At 29.7% G+C, this 23,848-nt stretch overlaps 1 protein-coding gene across 5 annotated transcripts in view; it reads right to left on the bottom strand.

Annotated features, from left to right (window-relative positions):
* The window catches only part of LOC123302142 (inner centromere protein), an 81,793-nt gene that overhangs the window by 32,172 nt on the left and 25,773 nt on the right, over window positions 1–23,848 (bottom strand). For 4 of the 5 annotated variants that reach the window (XM_044884951.1, XM_044884967.1, XM_044884977.1 and 1 more), the window contains exon 2: window positions 6,830–6,907. The exons of the other annotated variant lie outside the window; for it this stretch is intronic. In XM_044884951.1, the coding sequence (XP_044740886.1) occupies window positions 6,830–6,907 (78 nt within the window). The remainder of the gene's footprint in view (window positions 1–6,829; window positions 6,908–23,848) is intronic. 5 annotated transcript variants of the gene reach the window in all.

Here is a 23,848-nt window from a genome sequence, read left to right as displayed (position 1 = left end):
ATTTCAGTGGATTCATTTCCAAGATATTTGATATAAGACTACAAGCTATAAGTAAAGATATTTTTATTGAAATAAAATATTCTTGCAAACTCAAAACTAATGTTTACTGAGAAAATCGAAAATTTTTTTAATTTTGAGGACTTTTATGGGTGCGAGAATAAAATGTAGATGTAGAAGTTTTCGATTTCTTTACAGGAGGAGAATGTTAATTTAAAACGAAAATTTCTTGCATAACAATAACCATTAAATTTACAAAGATAATTAACAAGGAAACTAGTAATTTGAATTGAAATTTAAAGCTGGCTCCAATAAATTTCTGAAGATGTCAGGTTAAATATATATTTTAAATTTATTCCGTAAATTTGTCACACCGAAAAACTGATAGAACTATTTTGTTTACAAGTTTAAAAAATGTGATTATTTTAATAATGATTATAATTCTTGACTTCGAAAAGAAAGTATATTATAAGATAATAGAACATAAATTTCGATTTCCAGTTAATCTATTAATAATGATATAAATTCGTTCTAGAATGACTCATCAGTGAAATTAAATATTATATGATAAGAGATTAAGTTAAATAATCAATTTAAAAAATTTATTATTCATAGATAAAATACGATATATTACGCGAACAATAATCGTATTGATTGTACTTAAAATCTTGCTAATACCTCACGCTTATTATTTCTGCTTAGAAATTGAACAGTCCAAAGTTTGTAACGCTTAGAAATATTGAGAATACAAACAAAAGTTTTGTACAGGTGTTAACAAATTACCTAATTAGTCCATTTCTGATTGGCCCATCGTCTGCCCGTCAACACGATAAATAGGTAACAAGTTGAAATTTGTATAGCGTGCTCACGCCGTAAAAAGTGATTTTATGTTCGTAAATTAGCAACATATTCGAATTGAGTCTTGGGTCAGTAGGATCCATCTTGTAAACCATTAGAGATAGAACAAAAGTTTAAATGTAAAATGATCCTTACTTAATATAAAAAACTTTTGTTTGAAACATATTATTGTAAACATTACTGTTTACCCGTGAGAACGGAAAATAGGCCAAAACATTGGTGTCAATTTTCTCCAAAACTATAAAAGATTGGAAGTTGATTTGTGAGTAGCTTCAACTAGTACTATATTCTTGGAAAAGAAGAAAATACTTTCGCAAATACTTTTTAATTTTAGATTCTAGAAAATACTTTTGAAAATTTTCGAAATCAGGTAAATATTATTATAACGCCACTATTATATTGGTTTTTTTTAACTCTTTTAATTAATGCAAACACTTTCTATACGGGGTATTTCAACAGTTAACTCAGTCAGTTGTTTGTTTTCTCATGTTTTTTTATTTGTAAAAGTCTGTTCTAGACTTTAGATAATAAATGTAGACACATAGAGTTCAATCAAACCAAAGTGGCACCGAGCAAGAGAGAGTGTATGATGTATATGTATGTGCACTCGTATCTATACTCTCTCTTGTTCAGTGCCACTTAGTTTTGATAGAACTCTACACTCTGTATTTAAAATATCAATAATTTAATTATTATATCTGAACGTCAATCAAAATAATATATGAGCCATAAAACACTATTATAAATTTTTCCTCGAATTATTAATAAAACTTGATTAATATAATATTATATTTCAATAATAATAAAATATTATATCTATACTATGTGATGTGCGTATATATCAAATTATTTTACGTTTCAATACATTTTCAAATTGAAAATTATATCCATTTCAATTATTATAGGTATAATAATAATTGATGAGAATTCCATTATTTTATCAAAATTTATTTATATCATAGACATAGAGAAAAACAAATTTTTATTTATTAAGAATGATATATTTCATTACAGTAATTCTCCTGAAATATGAATTTAAAGCAAAATTTTAATATAACAAGTGAAAACGAACATTTGACTGAGTTAATTGTTGAAATACCATGTACAGATAGTATTGATTACGTATTCTTTTTTTTTCTTTTGTCATGCAAGTAGAATTGATACTCCCAAATAATACATATTATATAATTTGCACCCGATTTGCGTCCTTAAGCGTAAACAGTGATGTTTATGAAAAAATGTTTCAAACAAAAGTTGTTTATTTTTTATAAGGAACATTTTTTACATTTAAGATTTTGTTCTATCTCTAACGGTTTACAAGATGACTCCTACGAACCCAAAAAACAGTTGACCTATGGTGTTCTTTTACGAACTCGACCTCACTTTTTTCGTCCTAAGCTCGATATCAAAATTTCAGCTTTATATCTTTTTTTCTTTTTTAAGCTATCGTGTTGACAGACAGGCAGACGGACAGGTAGACAACCGAAAATGGACTAATTAGGTGATTTTATGAACACCTATATCAAAATTTTGTTCGTAGCATCAATATCTTTAAGCGTTACGAACTTGGGACTAAAATTATTATACCTTGATATATTTTATATATACATGGTATAAAAATGCTCTTTTGGCGTCAAGTTTTTATTGTACTAAAAAGTAGAAAATAAATTTTTAATGAGTCATTCATACATGACTATTTATATAAGCTCAATTTTAAATAAACTTTGAAGAATGATTCGGAGAACTTGAGGCTCTTACTAATAGTAAGAGTTATGTATGAGTGACTTATAAAAAAAATTATTTTCTACCTTTTAGTACAATAACGGCTTGTACTTAACATAAAATTGTCATCCGATTTATATAGGCATTCAAAATTTCAGCTCAATCGGAAAGCGAGAAGAGGACCATGTCAAATTTAAGATTTGATTACAAACAACGAACTATAAATGAAAGCTTATAAAAATGGGTCAAAATTTTTTAATGTAATAAAACAAATTTTGAGAATTTTGGCCGTGCTTAGGTAAAATTACATCCTAAACATCAGAATATTGGGTAGCACAATTGGGTATGACTGACCATTTACTTTCAAAATTGTTTTTAACATTTAAAAAAGGATTTTTATTCCTAAAAAAATGAGTTTTTAGAGACAAAATACTTTGAAACAAGTGAAAACAAACAACTGACTGAGTTAACTGTTGAAATATCCTGTATAGAAAGTGTTGAATGTCAGAGCTTGCATTGTTTTTAATTAATTAGAAGAGTTAAAAAAATTAACGCAATTATGACGATCTTTCGACCGACATTCGTTTTGATTTTAGAAAATTTTTACTCATTTGAATGCCGTAAAAGCAGGGCAAATTAAAAGTGATTAATAGTATGGCATGGTATTCTCGATACTCGAATTATTAAAAGATAATAGGACTGGATTAAATTACTTTACAGAAAATAGTCTTTTAATCCAAATTTACCACTATAGTATTAAAAAGTATAATTTAATATGCGATAAATATTTAAAATCTAATGTCATTTTAATGACACTAAAAGTCAAGAATTATTATTACATTAAGTGTTTATTCACATCATAATGAATCAGAAGAGTGTAATAATAATAACAGTAATTTAATAATATGAAATTCAGCATTTAATTAACTACTTACAACTACAAATGTCCCAAAACGTATATTTAATGAAATGTTAATAATTAACTGTGGTGAGCCCCAATCGTGTGAAACGATTGTGAATAATGCTTTGAATATTTGAAAATATTCTAAATATTTTAGTGTTATTATTTTGTTCTTTTGGTATTATCAAAATTATCCTTTAAGGCAGGGCTTCTTAAACTTTTGTAATTCACGACCCCATTTATGATTGCGAGTTTCTTGACGACCCCATACAAATATAAAAGAAAAATAAATTAATATTTTTTGATGATTTATTTATTAGGTAACAATATACATATACATATTAAAATATATAAGTTTAGAATTCGTTTTGAAACATACAAAAATCTAAAATTAAAAAATGCACAAAAAATTCTAAAATTGTATTTATTATAGTTTCAAAAATAAAAGTGGATTCTGACCGTCTTAATTCTCTCGAATATATTCAAGTAGTTGCGTGGTAAGTATTAAATTAAAGTATAAGTTAAAAATTTAATGAGATGGATGTGCCTGTTATTTATTGCATAACAATTCAAATCTTGGTGGAATGTTTGAAACTGCTGGACGTAAGACCTCTTCAACATTTTTTATCGCTGAACGATATTGAGATTTAATATGTGTTAAAGCTGTTTCTTCAGCAATAATACCTAGAAATTTTGTTGATAATTATTTCTCGGTATTATTTCGGCTTTTAGAGATTGACAAAAATAAATTTATATTTTTTATTAATTCCAATAACATTTCATAATTCATAGTAAATGTTATTCAAGTTATTAAAATACTCTTAATAGAAATGCAGGTACAAACGATCTTTTCGAACTAGAAGATTTTATGATATATTTATCTACGATAATTGTTATTTTATCTTTAAAACAATAATTTTACAAGTTAAAAAACATTTTCTGTTAAATTGTATTTTTACCTCTCGCGACCCCAGAATTTTGCTACGCGACCCCAAATGGGGTCGCGACCCATAGTTTAAGAAGCCCTGCTTTAAGGGGTTATATTCAGTTAGAATTTTAAAAGAATCGATTTTTTTTAGTGTAAACGTCTCTTGAACTTTAAGCACGTTTTTCTCGAAACAGCATTTTCAAAGTCGATGAGCAAGATTTTTCCGACGGCTCGATCGATCGGTTTCGAATTTTTACACAATCGTCTTAGATATTTTCATTCCAAAATCCGTTGACTACGTTTTACCTTCTCCTAACTTAAGGAACAGGTTCTCAGTAAAGATCCCTTCCAGACAGGATTGGGAGGAGAAACTAGTTAAGCCAAAGGGCGTTGTTTTCTACACTGACGGATCTAAGTTAGAGAAGAAGGTGGGTTGTGGAATCTTTTCCGAAGATCTTGATCTGCATCTATCATTTCGGCTGCCGGATCACTGTAGTGTGTATCAAGCGGAAGTGATGGCTATTCACGAGGTTTGTGAATGTGTAAGACTGAACACCCTTAGGTGCAGGAACATTACAATCTTCACAGACAGCCAAGCGGCTCTAAAATCCTTCAGGTCAGTCTATCTAACATCAAAGGTAGCACAGGAATGCCGTACGTCCTTAAATGAGCTGGCGGAACGAATGAATGTAGACCTGGTATGGGTACCGGGACACATGGATATTCCAGGAAATTGTGAAGACGATGAGCTTGCCAGAAATGGCACGATGCTGTCGGACACAAGCATCAATAAATATCCGGGAGTTCCATTTGCGAACTGCAAGTTACTCCTGAAAGAGGATATTCTGAAAAAGGCCAATATAAGATGGAGGGAAGAACGTACTTGTTGTACTACAAGACAGATATGGCCTGAGTACAATCGCAGGCGTTCCGAAGTTCTCATATCACTTCCAAGGGCCTCTGTTCGCAAAGTTGTTGCGGCTATCACAGGACACTGGCTGGACGGCAAGCATGCTGAACGCTTAGGCCTGGCAGTGTATCACGACTACTGCAGGAGCTGTCACAGTGGTGACGAGTAGGAGACAATGTCTCATCTTCTCTGTCACTGCCCAGCTCTTGTCATGAGGAGATGGACTTACTTGAGCTAGCCTCTCTTTGACTACCTCTCCGACCTAAAGTCAGTCGACATCAAAGCCCTCCTGCTGTTCTTAAACAGCTCCAAATGGTTCATAGAGTAGTGGCCGGGGATGGGCCAACCCATTTACGGTATCACAACGGACCCTATGGTGTAAGTGTGTCCCACCCCAGTACAGCCACTCTAACCTAACCTAGATATTTTCATCAAGTATTAATCGAAATAATAATGTTTCTGCAAATTATTTCTTTATTTTAGAGCACTTTAATGTTGAAAATTTTATGAAAAATTTGGAATTTTTTTTTTTTTTTTGGAAACCACCATTTTGATATAAATCATAATTTGGACTATTTCCTAGATAAATACTCATATTTATCTACCAGCTAAAGAAATTTTCTGGATGTATCCATTTTGGATAATCTAAGCCAAAGACATGTTGCTCACCTCATCGCAAGACACTTTTTTTGGAGAACTTTCGCAAGTTCTAGAACAAAAGGGACCTTATTGGAGTGCAACCAATATTGAGTACATAACAATTTCTTTTAACATTTCTCCTAATATCGTTTCTATATGACCCTTCCTTTTTGATAAATTTTTTGCTATTTAACCGACCACCTAGGCTTTGTTCTTGAATAAATTTCTTAAGAAATTAGATTTTATTACAACATTCTGATCTTCGTATGTGACACATGTTACGTTAGATTAGTGTGAATAGCTCTGGGATTCATCATTATTTTTTCGATAATTATTTCGGTGCATCATCTAACACGTTATACTTTACTTATACTTTCCAAGCTGTTAAAAATGCATAAAGTTTGTAGGAAGGTAGAAATATTAATGTACTCGCCAAAGGAAGAAATATCTACTTATCCACGTGAATCCCATTTTTCGAATTTATTTGTCAAGGTTTAATTATATTAATAATCCTTAAAAGTTGGAGAGAAATATTTTCTTCTTCATAAAACTATACAGACTTTGAATTGTAAATTGTCTGGCTCTTAGCCAAGTGGGCTTGTATTAAATAGATAAAATTAATAAACTTCTCCGTCTGCCCAACTCTATCCGTTGACACGCTGTTTAAATGGAACAAATATAAACTTGACATACTATAATAAATAATATAATTTTAATGTTATTGAACAGGCAAGAAGAATAATTAAATAATACAAAGTTTTTTGTTGATGATTTAGGTCAATGTTTTTGTTGTTACTTTTAATAAATAACCATTCACGTCAAATAAAAATTAAATTATAATTTTATTTCTATTTATTTATTTTGTGTTACTTACTAATGAATTTTACTTTCTTCGGTTGTTTTGTTCGTGGCTTTGTGTTCACTTTCTTGAACGGTGCACCGCGTCTCCGTGCTAGAAATTATTGAATCAAGAAAAACATTTTTTATGATCAAAGTTTTATAAAATGGTGTAACAAGTGAAAACAGTTCAATTTTACCATTTTGGTGCAGCTGTGTTTTAACAGTTCTGATACGAACCATTATTTAAAAAAAGAAAATAGTAATTAAAATTCAGCATAAAATAAACTCAATTATTTCTTATAGTTAATTTATGGATAATTGAGTTAGTTATTCTTACAAATTAACAATACTGTTTTGTCGCAATGTATAACTTTGTTGTAAAAGGAAAATGTAACCCAAAATTAATGGACAAAATTGGAAATTCAAACATTGTTTATATCCTAAAAATCCTATGAAAACATTTTCAAGCATTAATTATTATGTTTGACTATGCTACTGCATTTAAAAAAAATCTAATATGGTAATTCTAAAAAGTTGGTTAATTCTTAAAAGTCCAAAATTTTGAAAGGAGCACATACAATATTAAATCAAAGATTTCAGAGAAAACAAATCAAGGATAATAAATGACATATTATAAAATTTCCAATTAACATACACAATTAACATATACACAATTACGATTAGCTAATTCATACCAATGAGGACTACTTAGTAGTCGAAATACATATTTATTTAACACAAAAATTAATTTAGGAAATAGAGAAAAAATCGAACTTTATTACTAAATTCCTTTATTTAGTTTCCAGTGGTTCCCATATATTTTCTTCCAAACGATAACAGATATAAGGATGCCAATTGGTTGGTAAATTCATATTGTGATTAATTTCACTCGAACCCTAACAGATAATATTAACGGATTGGAAAAACGTTTGATTTTTGGGTAAATTCCTGTCATCCCGAAAATATTACCAGATAGGGTTGGTATTAAAAGGTACCCAAGACTAAAAAATCGAAGTTACATATTAATTTGCAACCTTCTATATTTTTAGTTCCGGAAAGAACCTTTGGAAGCTAATTGCATATGACGTAAAACCCTAAATTTTAAGGAGAGGGAGTACAATTTTATCAAAATGGGAATACTATAGTGAAAATGGGCATTGTTTAATTTTAAAGCTTCAAAAGTCAAAAAAACGGTTTTTTAATTAAAAAAAAAAAAGTTTAAAAACAATCTAATAAACTTAAATGAGAAAGTTGTAGGTCTTAAAAAATCTATCGCATGTCGTGCGTTGAATTAAAATTGGACACGTAGTTTCCGGGAAAAACCGTCAAAAATCGAGTTTTTAATTTGCTTATAACTTAAAAAATGGCCACAAGTTGTTATTCAGTGAAAAGTTAGATAATGGTTCGACTGCTCTTTTTTCGATTCGACTTTTTTTCTTTGCTCTTGGTCTGGGAATCATCGTAGAGCAACTTTTCAAAACTCCATCTCTTCGTCTTTACTTTAATTTTTAGTATCAAAAATGGTCCCCGAAAACTGATAATTTTGTGTCTATTTATTTTGCATTTCTTTCAATAGTTTATTAAATATCGCAATCAAACAAAATGCAATCAATATTTGGCAGTTTTCTATGAATTTACATAAAAAATTCCTATCCTACGACCATCTGATGCGAAAATAGTCTAGACTATTATTTTTTGTCATCAACATATTTTTTGTTTTTTGATACCAATTTTGTCAACAAAGTATAGGTTAATTGGACTATTTCACTAATAAATATGATGGAATTTTCCTTAATAAATTGACTTGATGAAATCAGACAAGAAAAGTTAAATAGGAAGAAAAATCTTAAAAAAGAATTTTTGTTTTAAATAATTACGTATATGGGAATAAATTCACTCTCTGAACTTTATAATGTAAAGATAATTAAAATCTCATAAAATTGTATAATTACAAAGTTTGTACAAGAATACACTAACTTTATATGAAACTTAGGGAATACCTTCAAACTTTCTTAGTACATAAGAAATAAAATATACCTTTAGGCACACGCAGTATAAGAAGATGGGTATTTGTGTTAAATAACACAAATAGTGAATTTAAATAACAAGAAGATTTCATGTATAAACTTTTATGAAAGTGAAAATCTGGAAAAACTTGATTAATTAATCGCTAATTAAATTTTGTCAAATATCGATAAAAATAATGAATACAGGTGTTAATGAATTCAGTTTTGGTTAATCACTTTCTTTCATGAAAAAAAACTTTCTATTTAAATATAAGTTGTGTGATAATAACCTTTTATTGTTTTTACGATAAAAACTACCTTTTTATTATGAACTCATAAGGAAATAACTAGTTTTATTTTTAACGCGCAATACTTGAATCAACTAAAAATACCTATTTTAAATTGTAAATTAAACACCTACGAAAATAAATAATACATTGATTAAATTTTCACCTTTCATTTATTGTTGGAAAGTAGTTTAACCATATACAATTATATTTTTTAAATTATATTAATATAATTTAATTTTAATAAAAAAAATCTCAAAAATAAAACAATAAAATCAAAAGAGATTAAGGTTGTTGTCTGTCAACCATAGTAGCTCAGTTGGTTAAGGCGTAACCAATTCCGTTCGCGGTATGCCTAGGGTAACGGGTTCGATTTCCACGGTCAAAACAAAAATTAGTTTAACTAACAGTTGTGATGGGCTGGTGTAGTGCATGGTATATGCATGAAGGACTGCATGGTATATGCATGAAGGCTGACATGCATTTTAATGCAAAAATCCTGACCATCTGAATCATTGGTAAGTTGAAAGTAGTGCGATAACGATATAAGATAAAGTTTTTGTTTTCTCCTATCCGGTGTTTCCTAGATATTGTCAACCTTACTGGTTAGAGGTTAACAAAATTTTCTCTAATTAATAAATATATTTCTTGCACCAACAAGCAAACAAAACATTGAAACAAAAATAACATTTTGTAATAAATTTACTTTAATTTTATTCCAGTTAATATTATATTCTGTTTGTCTTAATAGTAATACAAAAGATTATGATAAGAGCATTCATTAGGTGTGAAATAATAACTCAAATACCCTACCTTTTTATGTAGGTTTATGAAAGATTATAATGATTACATTGTTATGATTACACTAGCCTATTTATATGCAACGAAAGGATTCTACAAAAATTAAATAGGGTCTTTTGGTCAAAATTACATGCAAATTTAGTAAAGCAAACAAATTTGGCAGAAAACTTGGTCCCTCTCAACATGCTGATAAAAGGTATCAAAATGCGCAAAGTTTCTAAATGAACAGTTTCTGGGTTTCAGATTCAGAGCCAAATAGGCAACAGTACGAACGCTTATAGGGTCGTGCAACTGGCGTAATATTCGCCTCAAGAGGAAAAAATATATTCAATGGAACCCCATAATAGGTTGTTCAAAAATACAAATTTCAGCTGTCTTTATGGATCTTCTATAAAAAAACTGACAGATGAAATTATTGTTTTCACCCATTTAATTGCGTAGGGTATTTTTTTTGATAGGTTACTTAAAAAACAAAACTTAAGTTCTCCTTCTCGAAGGAAGAAGAAAATTGAGACTTATTGACGTTTTTAATTAGCCCGAGATTTTCCAGAATGAGCTTTTTCCAAATTTTGTTTTGAATTCTTGCTTATGCAAAAATTGTTTAACTATTTTTAACGTTGTTATTTTGAAATAAATCTTATCTGAAAAAACACGGGATCCTTGATGGATTCCATGGGGGTTGTTGATACAATTAAAATTTTTAACTTTGGAATAGCTGAATTTCTTGGAATTTTTAAACTAATTATAGCAATTATTAACATACTAGCTAACCCCGCCACGTTTCGTTTTGGCTTTGTCTAATTAATCCAGCGACTACTTTTCGATTTTGTGATCATACAGATACGCAAGCTAAATTTGTCTGTATAAGAAATGGAATTATAAATAATAAAAAGGCAACAGTACACATTGATGTCAAGCGGTCTCCTGACTGTGCCCAATGTTGCTTAACTTTAATAGTATATATAGTCACGTAAGCATGGCGCTTCCGAGGTGACGATGTAATCCCATGGTGACCCCATCAAACTAGAATTTTTAACTCTACTAAAATAGCTGTTATAATAAAATCGCTCAACGCGGTTAAGGAAGCTTTCACTTCAAAAAACTTTGGAGCAATTTAATAACAAGAAAAATTGTAATTATGAGAACTCTAGATATTTGAAATAAAATTACAAATACACCCCAATGCTTTACACCCCAGCAGTATGAATTCGTAGTCAATTGGGTGAAACAATCACCAAATGAGGTACATAATAACGTCTCGACTAGGAGAATAATTACGATTATTTATGAGCACAATACACATTCAAATAAAAATGGTATTTTTGGTCTACAAGGATGTTAAAACCTAAAGATCCGTTGAAAAACCATAATAGAATCACAATATTACCTCTATAATATCTATCATTACTACATACCATCGAACTATTTGCATTATTCGAAATATAAAGATTAAATGACCTTCGTACCATCGACGAAGATTATAAAAAAATCATTGACTTCTTCAAGTCTAGCCTTTTTACTCTGAACTGTTAAGATTTTGTTTTGTTTATTAAAATCGAATGTGCATAATAATCATTCATTTAGCGAAGACAACAAGTTACCATAAATGGAAACAGGGAGTTGTCTTTCTATAAAACACAATCTTTATTTTTCAAACAACTTAAAAATAGAAATACTAAAATATAAATTTCAAACAAAAGATTTAACCGAACCTCTGTGTTTGTATTATGGTAAAACGAAAAATACACGTACTATAATAATGATTTTTTTTTATACTTACAGACTAAAAAAATCGTTAGATGAATCATATTTTCTCTTGAATATAAACCAAAATAGAATTAAAATTAACTCTTTCATTAATCTTACATATATATGAATAAGAAAAGAATCCACTCAAGAGCTGTTGTAATATACAGGGTGTTCTGTTATTGACTGCAGATCGTTGGCCTACAGAATAAGCTCATAAAGACGAAGGAAAAAGTCATTTACTAATTTTGGATCTGAGCCCCAATTTGCGAGATATGGCTATGGTACAAATCAAAAAATTTAACCATTCACAGTGTTTGAAAACCTGGTAGGCATACACTATCTTATTTGGAAGGGACAGTTAAAAACTATCAAATTTAATTGGACAAAAAAAATTTAATACATTAGCAATTGTTATCTTTATTTTTCGCATTTAATTATTTACTTGTCTCGCTTGTTTTTCGATTAGTATTTATTTGCCACTACAGTTCACTTAGTTATAGGCTGGAATTGTCTTATTACATAAAAAAATGGGCTGTCTTTGCATACTTTACATACGCAATAAACTAAATAATAAATAACATGTTGATTCTTTTCAAATAATTTTATAATAAAAACAACTGAATAGAGCAGGAGACGGTCGTTTCATCAATACGTATGTTTTGTGTAAATTTATTATTATTCAAAATAGCTTATAGATTATTTACATTTCTCTATAACAAAAGGTCATTCCATTGGTTTCAATAACGAACGTAGACCTTCAATACCAAAAAAAAAAATTATGTAGGAATTTACCAAATTTTGCATTTTCTCAAATTAGTTTTCCCACAAATTCAAGAAGAGCGTTTTATGGAAATTTTCAAAAGTAAATGAAGTATGTTAAGCGTGGTATCCAAATTTCAAGATATTTTCAAGCCACAAACGGCCAATGGCAAATGAATGAATTATGAAATATTTGTACATTAATCACAGCACAGATTACATTTATTGCAGGAAATTACAACTAATACTAAATAATAATAAAAATAAGCCTATCTTATCACCATTTTCAAAATCAGTAATCTTTTTTCACTTTTTCAGTTTTAAAAATCATTAGTTCTCCTTCAAATTCAAGGAAAGCGTTTTTCGGAATTTTTCAAAAATATATGACGTATGGTAAGCGTGGTATCTGAATTTCAAGCTATTATCAGGCTACAAGCGGCCAATGAAATGAATTATTATCTAGGAATATCAGTAATAGTAATTATTAACCAGGAATATCAGAAGAATGTGAATAATGTAAGCTGTGCTGTGATAAATGTATAAACAATTCATTGTAGTTTGTAGCTTGAAAATAGAATCCAAATTTCATTTGGGTACCACGCATAGCATACTTATTATACTTTTAATTTTCAACATTTCCGAAAAACACTTTTCTTGAGTTTGTAGGAGAACTTACGATTTTTAGAAAATGAAAAATGAAAAAGTGGATTAAGATTACTGATTTTGATTATTGTGATCGATGGGTTTATTTTTATTATTATTTAGTATTAGTTGTAATTTGCTGTGAATATTGTAATCTATGCTGTGATTAAAGTACAAATAATTCATAATTCACTCATTTCATTGACCGTTTGTAGCTTGATAATAGCTTAAAATTTGGATACCACGGTTAACATACTTCATTTATTTTTGAAAGTTTCCGAAAAAAGCTTTTCTTGAGTTTGTAGGAGAACTAATAATTTTTAGAAAATGAAAAATTGGTAAATTCCAGCTCGACAATCCTACGCAGTTTTCTTCTAGATATTAAAGGTCAACGTTGGTTTTTGAAACCAATGGAGGTCACATTGAGCATTTATTACAGAAGAATGTCAATAATTTATAAGCTATTTTGATTAATAATAAATTTATACAAAACATACGTATTGATGAAACGACCGTCTCCTGCTCTATTCAGTTGTTTTTGTTATTGAATCAACAAACAAATTTCAACTTGTTTGTTATTATTTCTTCGAATATACAAAATAGTTTTTTTTTATGTATGTTAAATGGATTGTAAGACGTCCTATTTAGCTTAAGTATTAACACAATACCATCATAGTTAAAATATAAAAAGTGGGCGGGTTTAGTGGCAAATAAATACTAATCGAAAAACAAGCGAGACAAGTAAATAATTAAATGCGAAAAATAAAGATAACAATTGCTAATGTATTAAATTTTTATTGTCCAATTAAATTTGATATTTTTTAACTGTCCCTTCCAAATAAGATAGTGTATGCCTACCAGGTTTTCAAACACTGTGAATGGTTAAATTTTTTGATTTGTACCATAGCCATATCTCGCAAATTGGGGCTCAGATCCAAAATTAGTAAATGACTTTTTCCTTCGTCTTTATGAGCTTATTCTGTAGGCCAACGATCTGCAGTCAATAACAGAACACCCTGTATATTTGCTGTGATAATTTTTGACGAAGCAATATATTTAAAAATTTTGGATTTTTTAAAAATTCGTAGCCTGCGTTAGCAATTGAATTCCCTCAGAAATTGGAAAAATAACACACTTTTCTTAAAATGGAATATTACATTTTTAATTTTTCAAGAATTTTTTTTTCGAAAACCAAGCGTCTACAGAAAAAATTACAAGAGTACTTTTTTGCTTAAAATTTTATTTTGACAAAATTCAAAATTTTGTACTTTGCGCACTCCCCCCACCCCTTGTTTGTCGGTCAATTTTTCTCATTAACAAACCATGACCTTTCAAATACCAAAACCCTTCTTGATACCAAATTTTATTCAAATCGGACTTAAATTGCGACCGCTAGAGAGTTTGCAGACACATACGTATAGATACATATGTATACAATTGTATAAAATTTAATAATGGTCATTTTTGACACCAATTAGGTAGGATCGATGAACATTAGAAGAAATTTTTCCAAAATTCCATCATCAGTACAAAAGCAATAGCTCCATTTCCTTCGACAATTCGCTAAAAAGTCCCTACTGTATAATACGAATATTTTCCCCAACTTTCAAGACAATCGAAGTAAGACTTTAGTTGGTAGAGAAAAGACTTAAGGCTGAATTTGAAATTTTAGAAGAAGCCTCAGTTAATAGTAAAAGAACACCGTGGTTTTCCAAGTATAGCAAAATCTTTACGAAACTGGAATTGTGGAATTGGCAATTCTATAACATAAAGGCTTAAAAGCATAGGAAACGCAATCAGTGAATTATTGACCGCTAAAAAGAGACCGAAAAGGGTCTTCCCTTTTGAATTATTGTATAAACACGTGCATGTCTGTGTATTTCATAAAGGTAATATAAGACAGATAAAGGCAGTATACGCGTACTTTTTTAGGTCTCTCTCTCTATAACTCTCTATAACGATCAAACGTTTGGAGGGCCACATTACGGTTCTTTTTATATTATTACTTTTATGGTAAATACACTCTTGTAAACATATTAACATAATATAAGCAGTGTAACCCCGTTTCGAAGCAAACGTATCAATCTACAAAAGTCAATACATTCATGTTAAAATTTTTGATTTTGATTGCATGTGTAGATATTTTAAAACATTTAGTTAATAATTATTGTAACAAAGTTAAAATTCCTATACATATCTTGGAAATCGAATAATTTTTAAAGCAAACAGAATCCAGCAAAATAAAACTTTGGCAAGCCTTTATCTTTTTGCAAGGTTTATCACTAGTTTCAAAAGGTTGAGTAAATTACATTGAAAAAATTAGTGGCATTTAATTAATGTCAAGAAAATTATTGTTTAATTAATAAGGTCTTTTGGATCATAAATAAAAATTATGAAAAATATTTATTGAGTTTTATGTCTAATTATGGTATTTTATAAAAGTATCGTATTTTAATAAATAATTCAAACTAAAAAATTATAAATTAAATATTGAATAAAACCATTACATACGAGTTACGAGTAAATGTAACATTGAAACAAACCATATGTGTTCAATTTTCACGTCATATGTATAGTAAATATTCTTATCCTTGTTTTCGACTGTTACATACAGAAGGAAATCAATACAAGAAAAAACCATTATAATAAACATAGCTCCACCAAGATTAACAACAATTCATTAAGATGATTGATGTGGTAAAATAAATTACAGATCCATAATGATTTTTGATGATATACCACCAAAGGATTTATCGAGTTGCCTCTCTTGTGCCGAGAACATTCGAAGAGAGTGAGGAGAACAATATTGTTCTTCGAATCTTAAGTCGTCTCTTAAAAGTTTTCCCGTCAAGCACGGATCCGCCCCTCAAAAAAGATGATGGGTACGACACAGCACCCGAAAATCGGTCAAATACAAATCAGAGTATGAGCTCGCTCATGATTGATATGCATTCCTACAAAGTATATGTTTACAAAATATATAAACAAAATTTTGTACAAGGTAAATAAATAATTGTGTAAAATGTTAGTTTGTTTTGTTTCTATTTGGTTATCCAGAGCAGGCACGGTTCTAGAAATTTTTTCCGGAGGGGTCACAAGATAAAAAAAAAATCAATAATAACAAAAATAACCAAATAAACAAAGCAAAGCGAATTTTTTGAATGAATTAAATAATAATAATGGGGTTTAACCTCCGTTTCTCTGATATTTACGCCTATAACAGAGGCCACCCACATCATTATTTGTCGATCTTTATTTATTTAATTACAAACATTTAAAATCACATTTGATGTGGGTGGAGCCAGTTACTTCGTTGTTATCCAAGCGACGACTCATTAATCATACTTGTTCACACTGCCGCTGCCTGGATTCGAACCCGCAACCTAAGTCTAAATAGCAAACAGTCAAAGACAAACGCATTAGACCGCCCGGCCATTTAGGCTCTGTATGGAATGAATTAAAAACAAAGCCAGAATAACCTTATGCAAAAACCCACCCAATTTGTTTTACTATAAAATTAATTACATTTTCAGTTTAAAAAAAATTAGTTTAATTTTATTTTTTGAAATGCGGGCTGTTGGGGTGGGGGGGGGGTTGGTGTGTCATGACCCCTTGTGACCCCCCTTTGAATTCGCGTCTGATTCAGAGTCAGTATTCATTTATGATAGTTGATTCACTATTATTAATGATTCGAAATAATTCGGCAAGGAGCCATTTCATTCAGGATACTTCGATTCGAGATTACAAATTATATCCGTATCAAGAGTAACACAAATTGTTTCTCCAGAGCTCGGTCTGTAGTCGGTCGACTACTGACGATAACGCCACTATTTATATTCTTTCGCGCAGTTTTAGATGAGTCATATCATTCTTAACTTGGACAGAAATGTATTTGGTTAATAATAATAGTTTTTTAAAATATAATAACAAAAAAATGAAAAGAACTATTACAAAAATAATCGGAACATCAATCTTTTCGAATTTTTCTAATTTTGATTGATTGACTTTTCTTTTTGATACACTTTTTTTCTTAAATGAAAAATGTTTTTCCCAAGTCATCTATTATTTTCGTATATATTCTACAATGATGTAGTGAAAATAGGCGGTATTTTTGGTTTGAATACACTTGTCATAATGAAAGCTAATAAATCACTTACTATAAAACGATATAAAAATAATTTTCGAGCTGAGGTTTTAATTTTTGTGCTCAAAAACCGTTAATACTACCTATATGATTGGTCAAAAATTATATAGCGAGGGCAGTTCTCTTTACCTGCTCTCTTCATGTTTCTCCAATGTTGACATCAGTTAGGTTGTCTAAAAGTATTCCTGTCTCTTTTAAGTGTACTATATGATGTCGTTAAACGATTTCGGTCAATTTTTCTCTACCAATTCAAATTGCACCCAAGCGCTACCAAAATAGCTCGAAAAAATAACCAAGCAATTGACAATGCAAGTTTTAATAAACGCACTGTTCGACGTTGGTTTGCGAATTTGATTACGGAGATTTTAGACTTGTGTTACGTTGGCAAACGTGCACTGTTTCGCAATGGCGCTTATTTCGATAAAGGTGTTTCGATACCAAAACGAAAGTGATTGCTACTGAAAAACTGAAATTTTGTGTGTCAATTAATCAGTATTTAATACGCCTTCTGTATAAATTTCAAATCGATAAATTAAATATTAAAAACAGCCTTTTTTATGTCGAAAATGAAGAAGTAATTATAAATGTTGTTTATGTTAGTCAATAAGTGCTTTTAAACATGTTTTACCATTTACATAAAAAACTTTTATCAATATTCCTCAAGTTTAAAGCTTTAAAATCATACCAATATTAAGAACTGTGCATAAAAATGATTAACATTTTTTGATAAAAACACAGACTTTGATACTTAATTTCTCCTTAACCTTACAGAGACTCGATGTGAAAATGAATTTTTCACAGAAGACGTATACAATGGTGATTAATTGATAAATAAAATTAAATTCAAATTTTTTGATCATTTTTTCGGTATCGACATACCTTAAATTGAATGTATTCACTGAGATATTAAAAGATTAAAGTAGACTCATAAAGAACAATTTTCTAATTTAAAGTATTCTACTAATGATTTCCAGTTACGAATCAGAGTGAGGTTTTTATTAAACCTGAAAACTTAGATCATTTTCCTCGATTTAATTTATTTTTCGAGTTTCACGTATATTTCTTAAAAAAGAAAAACACCCGATATACATGGGTATAACAATTGATTTTATCTAATTGAATTTACCGCTTTTTATACATAACTCCTATACTTAATATCGATGCAAATAATATATAAGAAAATGTCCTTGGAACCTTAATGGATTTTATCTTTCCCCCAACCAACATATCGAATAAACAAACATAACCGTAGAAGAGCCTATTTTATTACAGAGAACGAGAAAAAAAAATATATATATATAAATACACACATGTTTAAATTAAAGAGAAAAAAACATTTTCAAAAGAGAACAAATAAAAAACTTATCACATACACCTCTTGAAAAAAAAAACCACATTCAAATATAAAAATATGTGAAGGGAAAAATTCCTTTAGGGAAAATAGCACACTGAGTATTTGTCCAACGGTCTATTTGTGTATCATGGTACATACTGGTATTGGGGGTAGCTGATGATGATGTGTCACCCAAGTACTATGATGTGTACAATATGGTTTTTTAATTTTCTATTAGAAAGATATTGTATTGATCCCGAAAGTCAAAATGATTATTTTAGTATATGCCATTATTCTAAGAATAGTACGTAAAAAAATCCATGAATCCTAACTTTCTGCCGCGTGGTAAGTAAGCTCTTAAGTCGATGTGAAGCATTTCTCTCATTGGATATATATGGCCGAGCGGCCATTTTCAAAATAGAGGGAAATAAAATTATTAAAAATTCAGAAAAATTTCTGCCTTTTACCAAATAAGCTCCCTAATGATCACACAAGTGTTACATACTGCTGGCAGACATTCCCCTCTCTCCCTTCTCCCAAACGATCGACAAAGTTTAACATGGTTTCATTAGTCAGGAAGAGAAGAGGGAATATGTCTACTAGCATTACGTAACATTATTGTGGTTGTTAATTTGGCAAGGAGCAGAAACTTTTTTTAATTTTTACTCATTATATTTCCCCTTCCCCTCTATCTCGAAAATGGACGCTCTGCCATATGCCTTATGAGAGAAAATGTTCCTTATTGACTCTGGAGCTTATTTATCACGCGTCAGAAAGTTAGGGTTCAGGGATTTTCTACGTTCTATTTGTTTTATCGTCAAGAAATTATTTGATCGTTATGCTGATCAATAGAACGGTTAGATTATAATGGCTGTCCAAGACGGACACACCTAGGCCGTAGGGCCCTTTATGATACCATAGAACGCTTAACAATATTTGTTTATTTTTTTAACTGATAACAATCACAGATAGTTTTTTGAAAATATCTTATGGTTTTTTTCTAGAATAAAGAAGTGAACACAAACAATTGGCTGAATTAATTGTTGAAATACCATGCATGGACAGTGTTGATTACGCATTTATTTTTTTACTTCATGTAAGTAAAGAAACAAACAAATAAACACATGCATAATATATGTAACGTTTCTAAGCTAATTTGCTCCCTCACGTGTTAATAGTGATGTTTACGAAAAAATGTTTCAAACAAAAGTTGTTTTTATTAATTTAAACTTTTGTTGTATCTCTAACGGTTTAAAAGAAAAAGATGGATCCTACGATCTATGTTGCTCCTTTACGAAGTCGATCTCACTTTTTACGTCCTGAGCACGCTATAAAAATTTCAACTTGATATCTATTTTCTTTTTTGAGTTATCGTGTTAACGAACGAACAGGTAACCGGAAATGGGCGATTTAGGTGATTTTATGAACGCCTATACAAAAATTTTGTTCGTAGCATCAATATTTTTAAACTTTACAAACTAAACTGGGACTAAACTCAATATACCTTGATATATTTCATATAAACATCGTATAAAAACACAGCTTCTCCTATGATCTCTATGTTAATGATCCGAGCTTTAATTAAGTTTATCTTTAGAGTTAGAGACGGTCAATCGCCTTCAACTTTTAATGGTAATTGTATTATTATATTCTTAATAACTTACAAAAATATAGAATTTTATAACACTATGACCACAGCAAGAAAACAGCCTTGATATGTTTATGAGATTATAATAATAATACCATAGCATGTACACTCTGTGTCACAAAAAATGCATATTATAGTATACTAGCTGTGAACTACCCGCTTTGCTGGGCAACATCCCCACTTGCACCCCTCCCTCCACATTTCCTTGCGTGGGGTAACAGTTTTGTAATGTACACGTCATGCTCTTTTATTTGATACCCCACTTAGGTATATTTGTAAATATTCGATAATTCCTTCCCACTTTCTCGCTACACCCTCTCGCTACGCTACTCTACCCTCCGAAGGTTAAAAGTAGATAAAAACAATAGATCTTTGAAGCTGGTTGTATATCGTGTCAATATTTGAGCTTAATCGATGCACAACTTTTTTAGTTTTTGAAGCATATCCCTTTCAACCCCTATTTCAACCCCTTACTCTAGTATAATATGGATGTATTATACATAAAAACCTTCCTCTTGAATCACTCTATCTATTAAAAAAAACCGCATCAAAATCCGTTGCGTAGTTTCCTAGATTTAAGCATACAAAGGGACATAGGGACATAGGGACAGAGAAAGCGACTTTGTTTTATACTATGTATTGATATGTCACCGTAATATAATAATTTCCGTCAGATTGTAAAATAAAAATGAAATTGTAAAATGACTTCTAAAAAGGGGACAAAAAATCACCCCAATCCGTGCCAACTCGGCCCAGGCCTAAACATGACACAAGGAGTTGATTTACGTTAATAAATGTTGAGTTAGCTCTAATTCGAGTGAAATTTTTGTAACCAGTTTGCAATCTGTTATATATATACTCTAAGTTGTAAAGCCTTCCGTTTTTTTTATACACAGCGTTAGCGTTGTATACTGCGATCTTTCTTAGAGTTTAAAAGTTAAACTATAAATATTAGTTGAATTGACTTGAACTGAAAGTTAATAGTGTGGTTATCAACTGTCATATTCATCGTAGCTTGTCTTTCAACTGAAAATGAGACTACTTTGTGGTAGTTTATATTTTCTTCCCTAGAACATATTGTTTTTTGTTTTGCATTAAAAAACTGACGGTTGTAGTCAACAACGGTAATGTACTCGACTATTCATATTCTTTCAACAAGTTTTTATTCATAACTAAAGGGTATCTAAAGTACATATTTATTATACGTATACAGGGATGTTAGGTGTAATTCAAAAGGTAAACATATATTTTATCAAAAAATATTCCATAAAATTTCCTATCTAGTTATAAGCCAAAAGCTGATAGTTCTAACATCGAATTCGAATAACTCTATATCTGAGTGAGTGTCAGTAAATGGTGCGTGTAGGAATAGCAGAAGCAATAGAGAAATGTGTACCCTAATCTAAAAAGGTGGTTAGACATCTAAAAGTTTCAGAACGATCTGCACGGCCTTCTGCAAGCGGTTTTGGAACAAATTATCTCTATTTTGTATTCTTTGGTGACGTTTTCTTGAATATCTTTGCTTCTATTGATCGGATTTACTGCAGTTTTCTTCAGATTTTGAGACTATTCTGCTATGTTCAGGGGTCGATAGCCAGGCAAAGTCGATGCAGAAATTCAGAACAAACAATTCTTTTTTTATTCAATAGAAGCAGAGATATTCAAGAAAAAGTCACCAAAGAAAATAATATAGAGATAAATTGTCCCAAAATCGCGTACAGAAGGTCGTGAGAATTGTTTCAGAATCGGAAAACTCCTCCATTTTTACAAAGAAAATTTTCCGAATTGGTTATCAAAATCCGGTAGATTTACTCAAGTATATCACAAGACATATAAAAAATAAATAATGTTTTTTTTTTATATGAATTTGTAACATTAATTACGGCCGTGTCGTGCTACTTTTAAAAATAAATTCCCAACTTTAAACTTTTTCACCTTTGAACATACTCAAAACCCAACTTTAAACTAAAAGTTTTGTTATTCAAAAACAGAAATTCATGTAATAATAAAACACAATAGTGAGCTTAAAACATACTCTCTACCACTTGATGGACACTGTATTTTTAATAATAAAAAGTACTATAAAGCTTTAAGTTTTCAAGGGTTTCTACAGAAAAGTATGGTCCATCAAGAAAATCGTAATAGTTCACCACCTGTATACGTCTATACATATTTTCATCTCATTTATTTCCAGCCAAATAGAAACTGATGAATTTCCTTGAGTTGAAAACACTTAGAGCATAACAAACTGCTCCTTTATAATTTATTTATTGTAGTTCACAGCCAGTCATACACCATTATGAATTTGAAGAGCTTTTCATTAAATTATTCAAGTGATATATTTTATTCAGTATTTAAATTTTTAATAGAACGTTGTTTATTTAAATTAAATGTTATAAATAATTGTAATTTCCATTTATTAATTTGAATAGAAAAGTGTTTCTTGAAATTATCCTTTCATAATAACTATTGTAAAATTTATTAAAAATAAATTTTCATAAGAGATTCTTAACAATTCCTTTTATGGGGGAATTTATCAGAGAATAAATAATATATTTGAGTAAAAATTTGTATTAGTCCCTAATTTAGATTTATTTTCTAAATTCAAATAATTAAACTCATTTAGAAATTTTAAATGGATATTCTCAGAAAATTAACGAGTGCTTTGTCGTTGTTGTTTTTCCAGAAAATAGCGTATTTAGCGAAAAATACCAACGTTGAGGTAAAGTCTTGAAATAATGTATCTATACACAAACTGAAAAAAAATTAAAATAATGACAACCTCAGCTCGAACTTGACCCTTTCATATTGAAATAAAGTAAAAATACTTTCAAACAATTTCTTATGGTTGGAACAAGTACAGATAAATACTTGTACTTACAATAGAATGGGATTAAATTTAAAATATGAATTCATTGATACAAAATCACTGAAGTTAAATAAACAAAATAATTACTTCTATGAAAGAGATTGTTTTTGGTTTTGAAGTCATGCATTTTATTGATGGAAAATAAAATTGTACTTAGTTGGAATATATTACCTTAGTGTAAATAAAGCGAATCGATGAATTAAAAGAAAATTTCTTTGAGTTTGTTTCAAATAGAGGATTTGGTTATTATGAACACATATCTTTCATGTCTAGTCTACATGTGATTGTGTCAACTTCATGATGATTGTTGTTACTAACTTACAGAAAGTTTAAAATAAACTTATTGATCAATTTTTTATAATAAACAGCATATTTTTTAGTACATATATAACAAATATCGATAGCATAGTTGGTTAAGCAGTAAACTTAGGACACTAAATTTTGTATATGGAAAACCCATGTTTATACTTTTTTAGACAAATACAGATAAACGTTTGCCTAAATGTTGTGTAGCTAGGTTTTCTTTAATTTCATGTGATTTATAACAGTTACAAAAGATAATTCTAATTATTATCCTCACAAGCAGTATATTAGGAATGCCTCTTTATTAATCGAAAATCTGAAACTATATTTTATCGTTGTATGAAAAATTTGAAACCATGGTTATAAAGCTGTACATGTTAAATTCGAACCGGCAGAAATTGGCAAACCATTGAAGATCAAAACTTGAATTTTTTAACATATTTCTAAAGCAAACATAGTATATAAGAATTTCTTACAAAATCAAATATCATGGAGAGTATATTTGATACAGA

This window comes from Chrysoperla carnea, chromosome 1, assembly GCF_905475395.1.
Source record: "Chrysoperla carnea chromosome 1, inChrCarn1.1, whole genome shotgun sequence".
In the NCBI taxonomy this organism is placed as follows: Eukaryota; Metazoa; Arthropoda; class Insecta; order Neuroptera; family Chrysopidae; genus Chrysoperla; species Chrysoperla carnea.
This window is presented reverse-complemented; position numbering and strand designations above follow the sequence as displayed.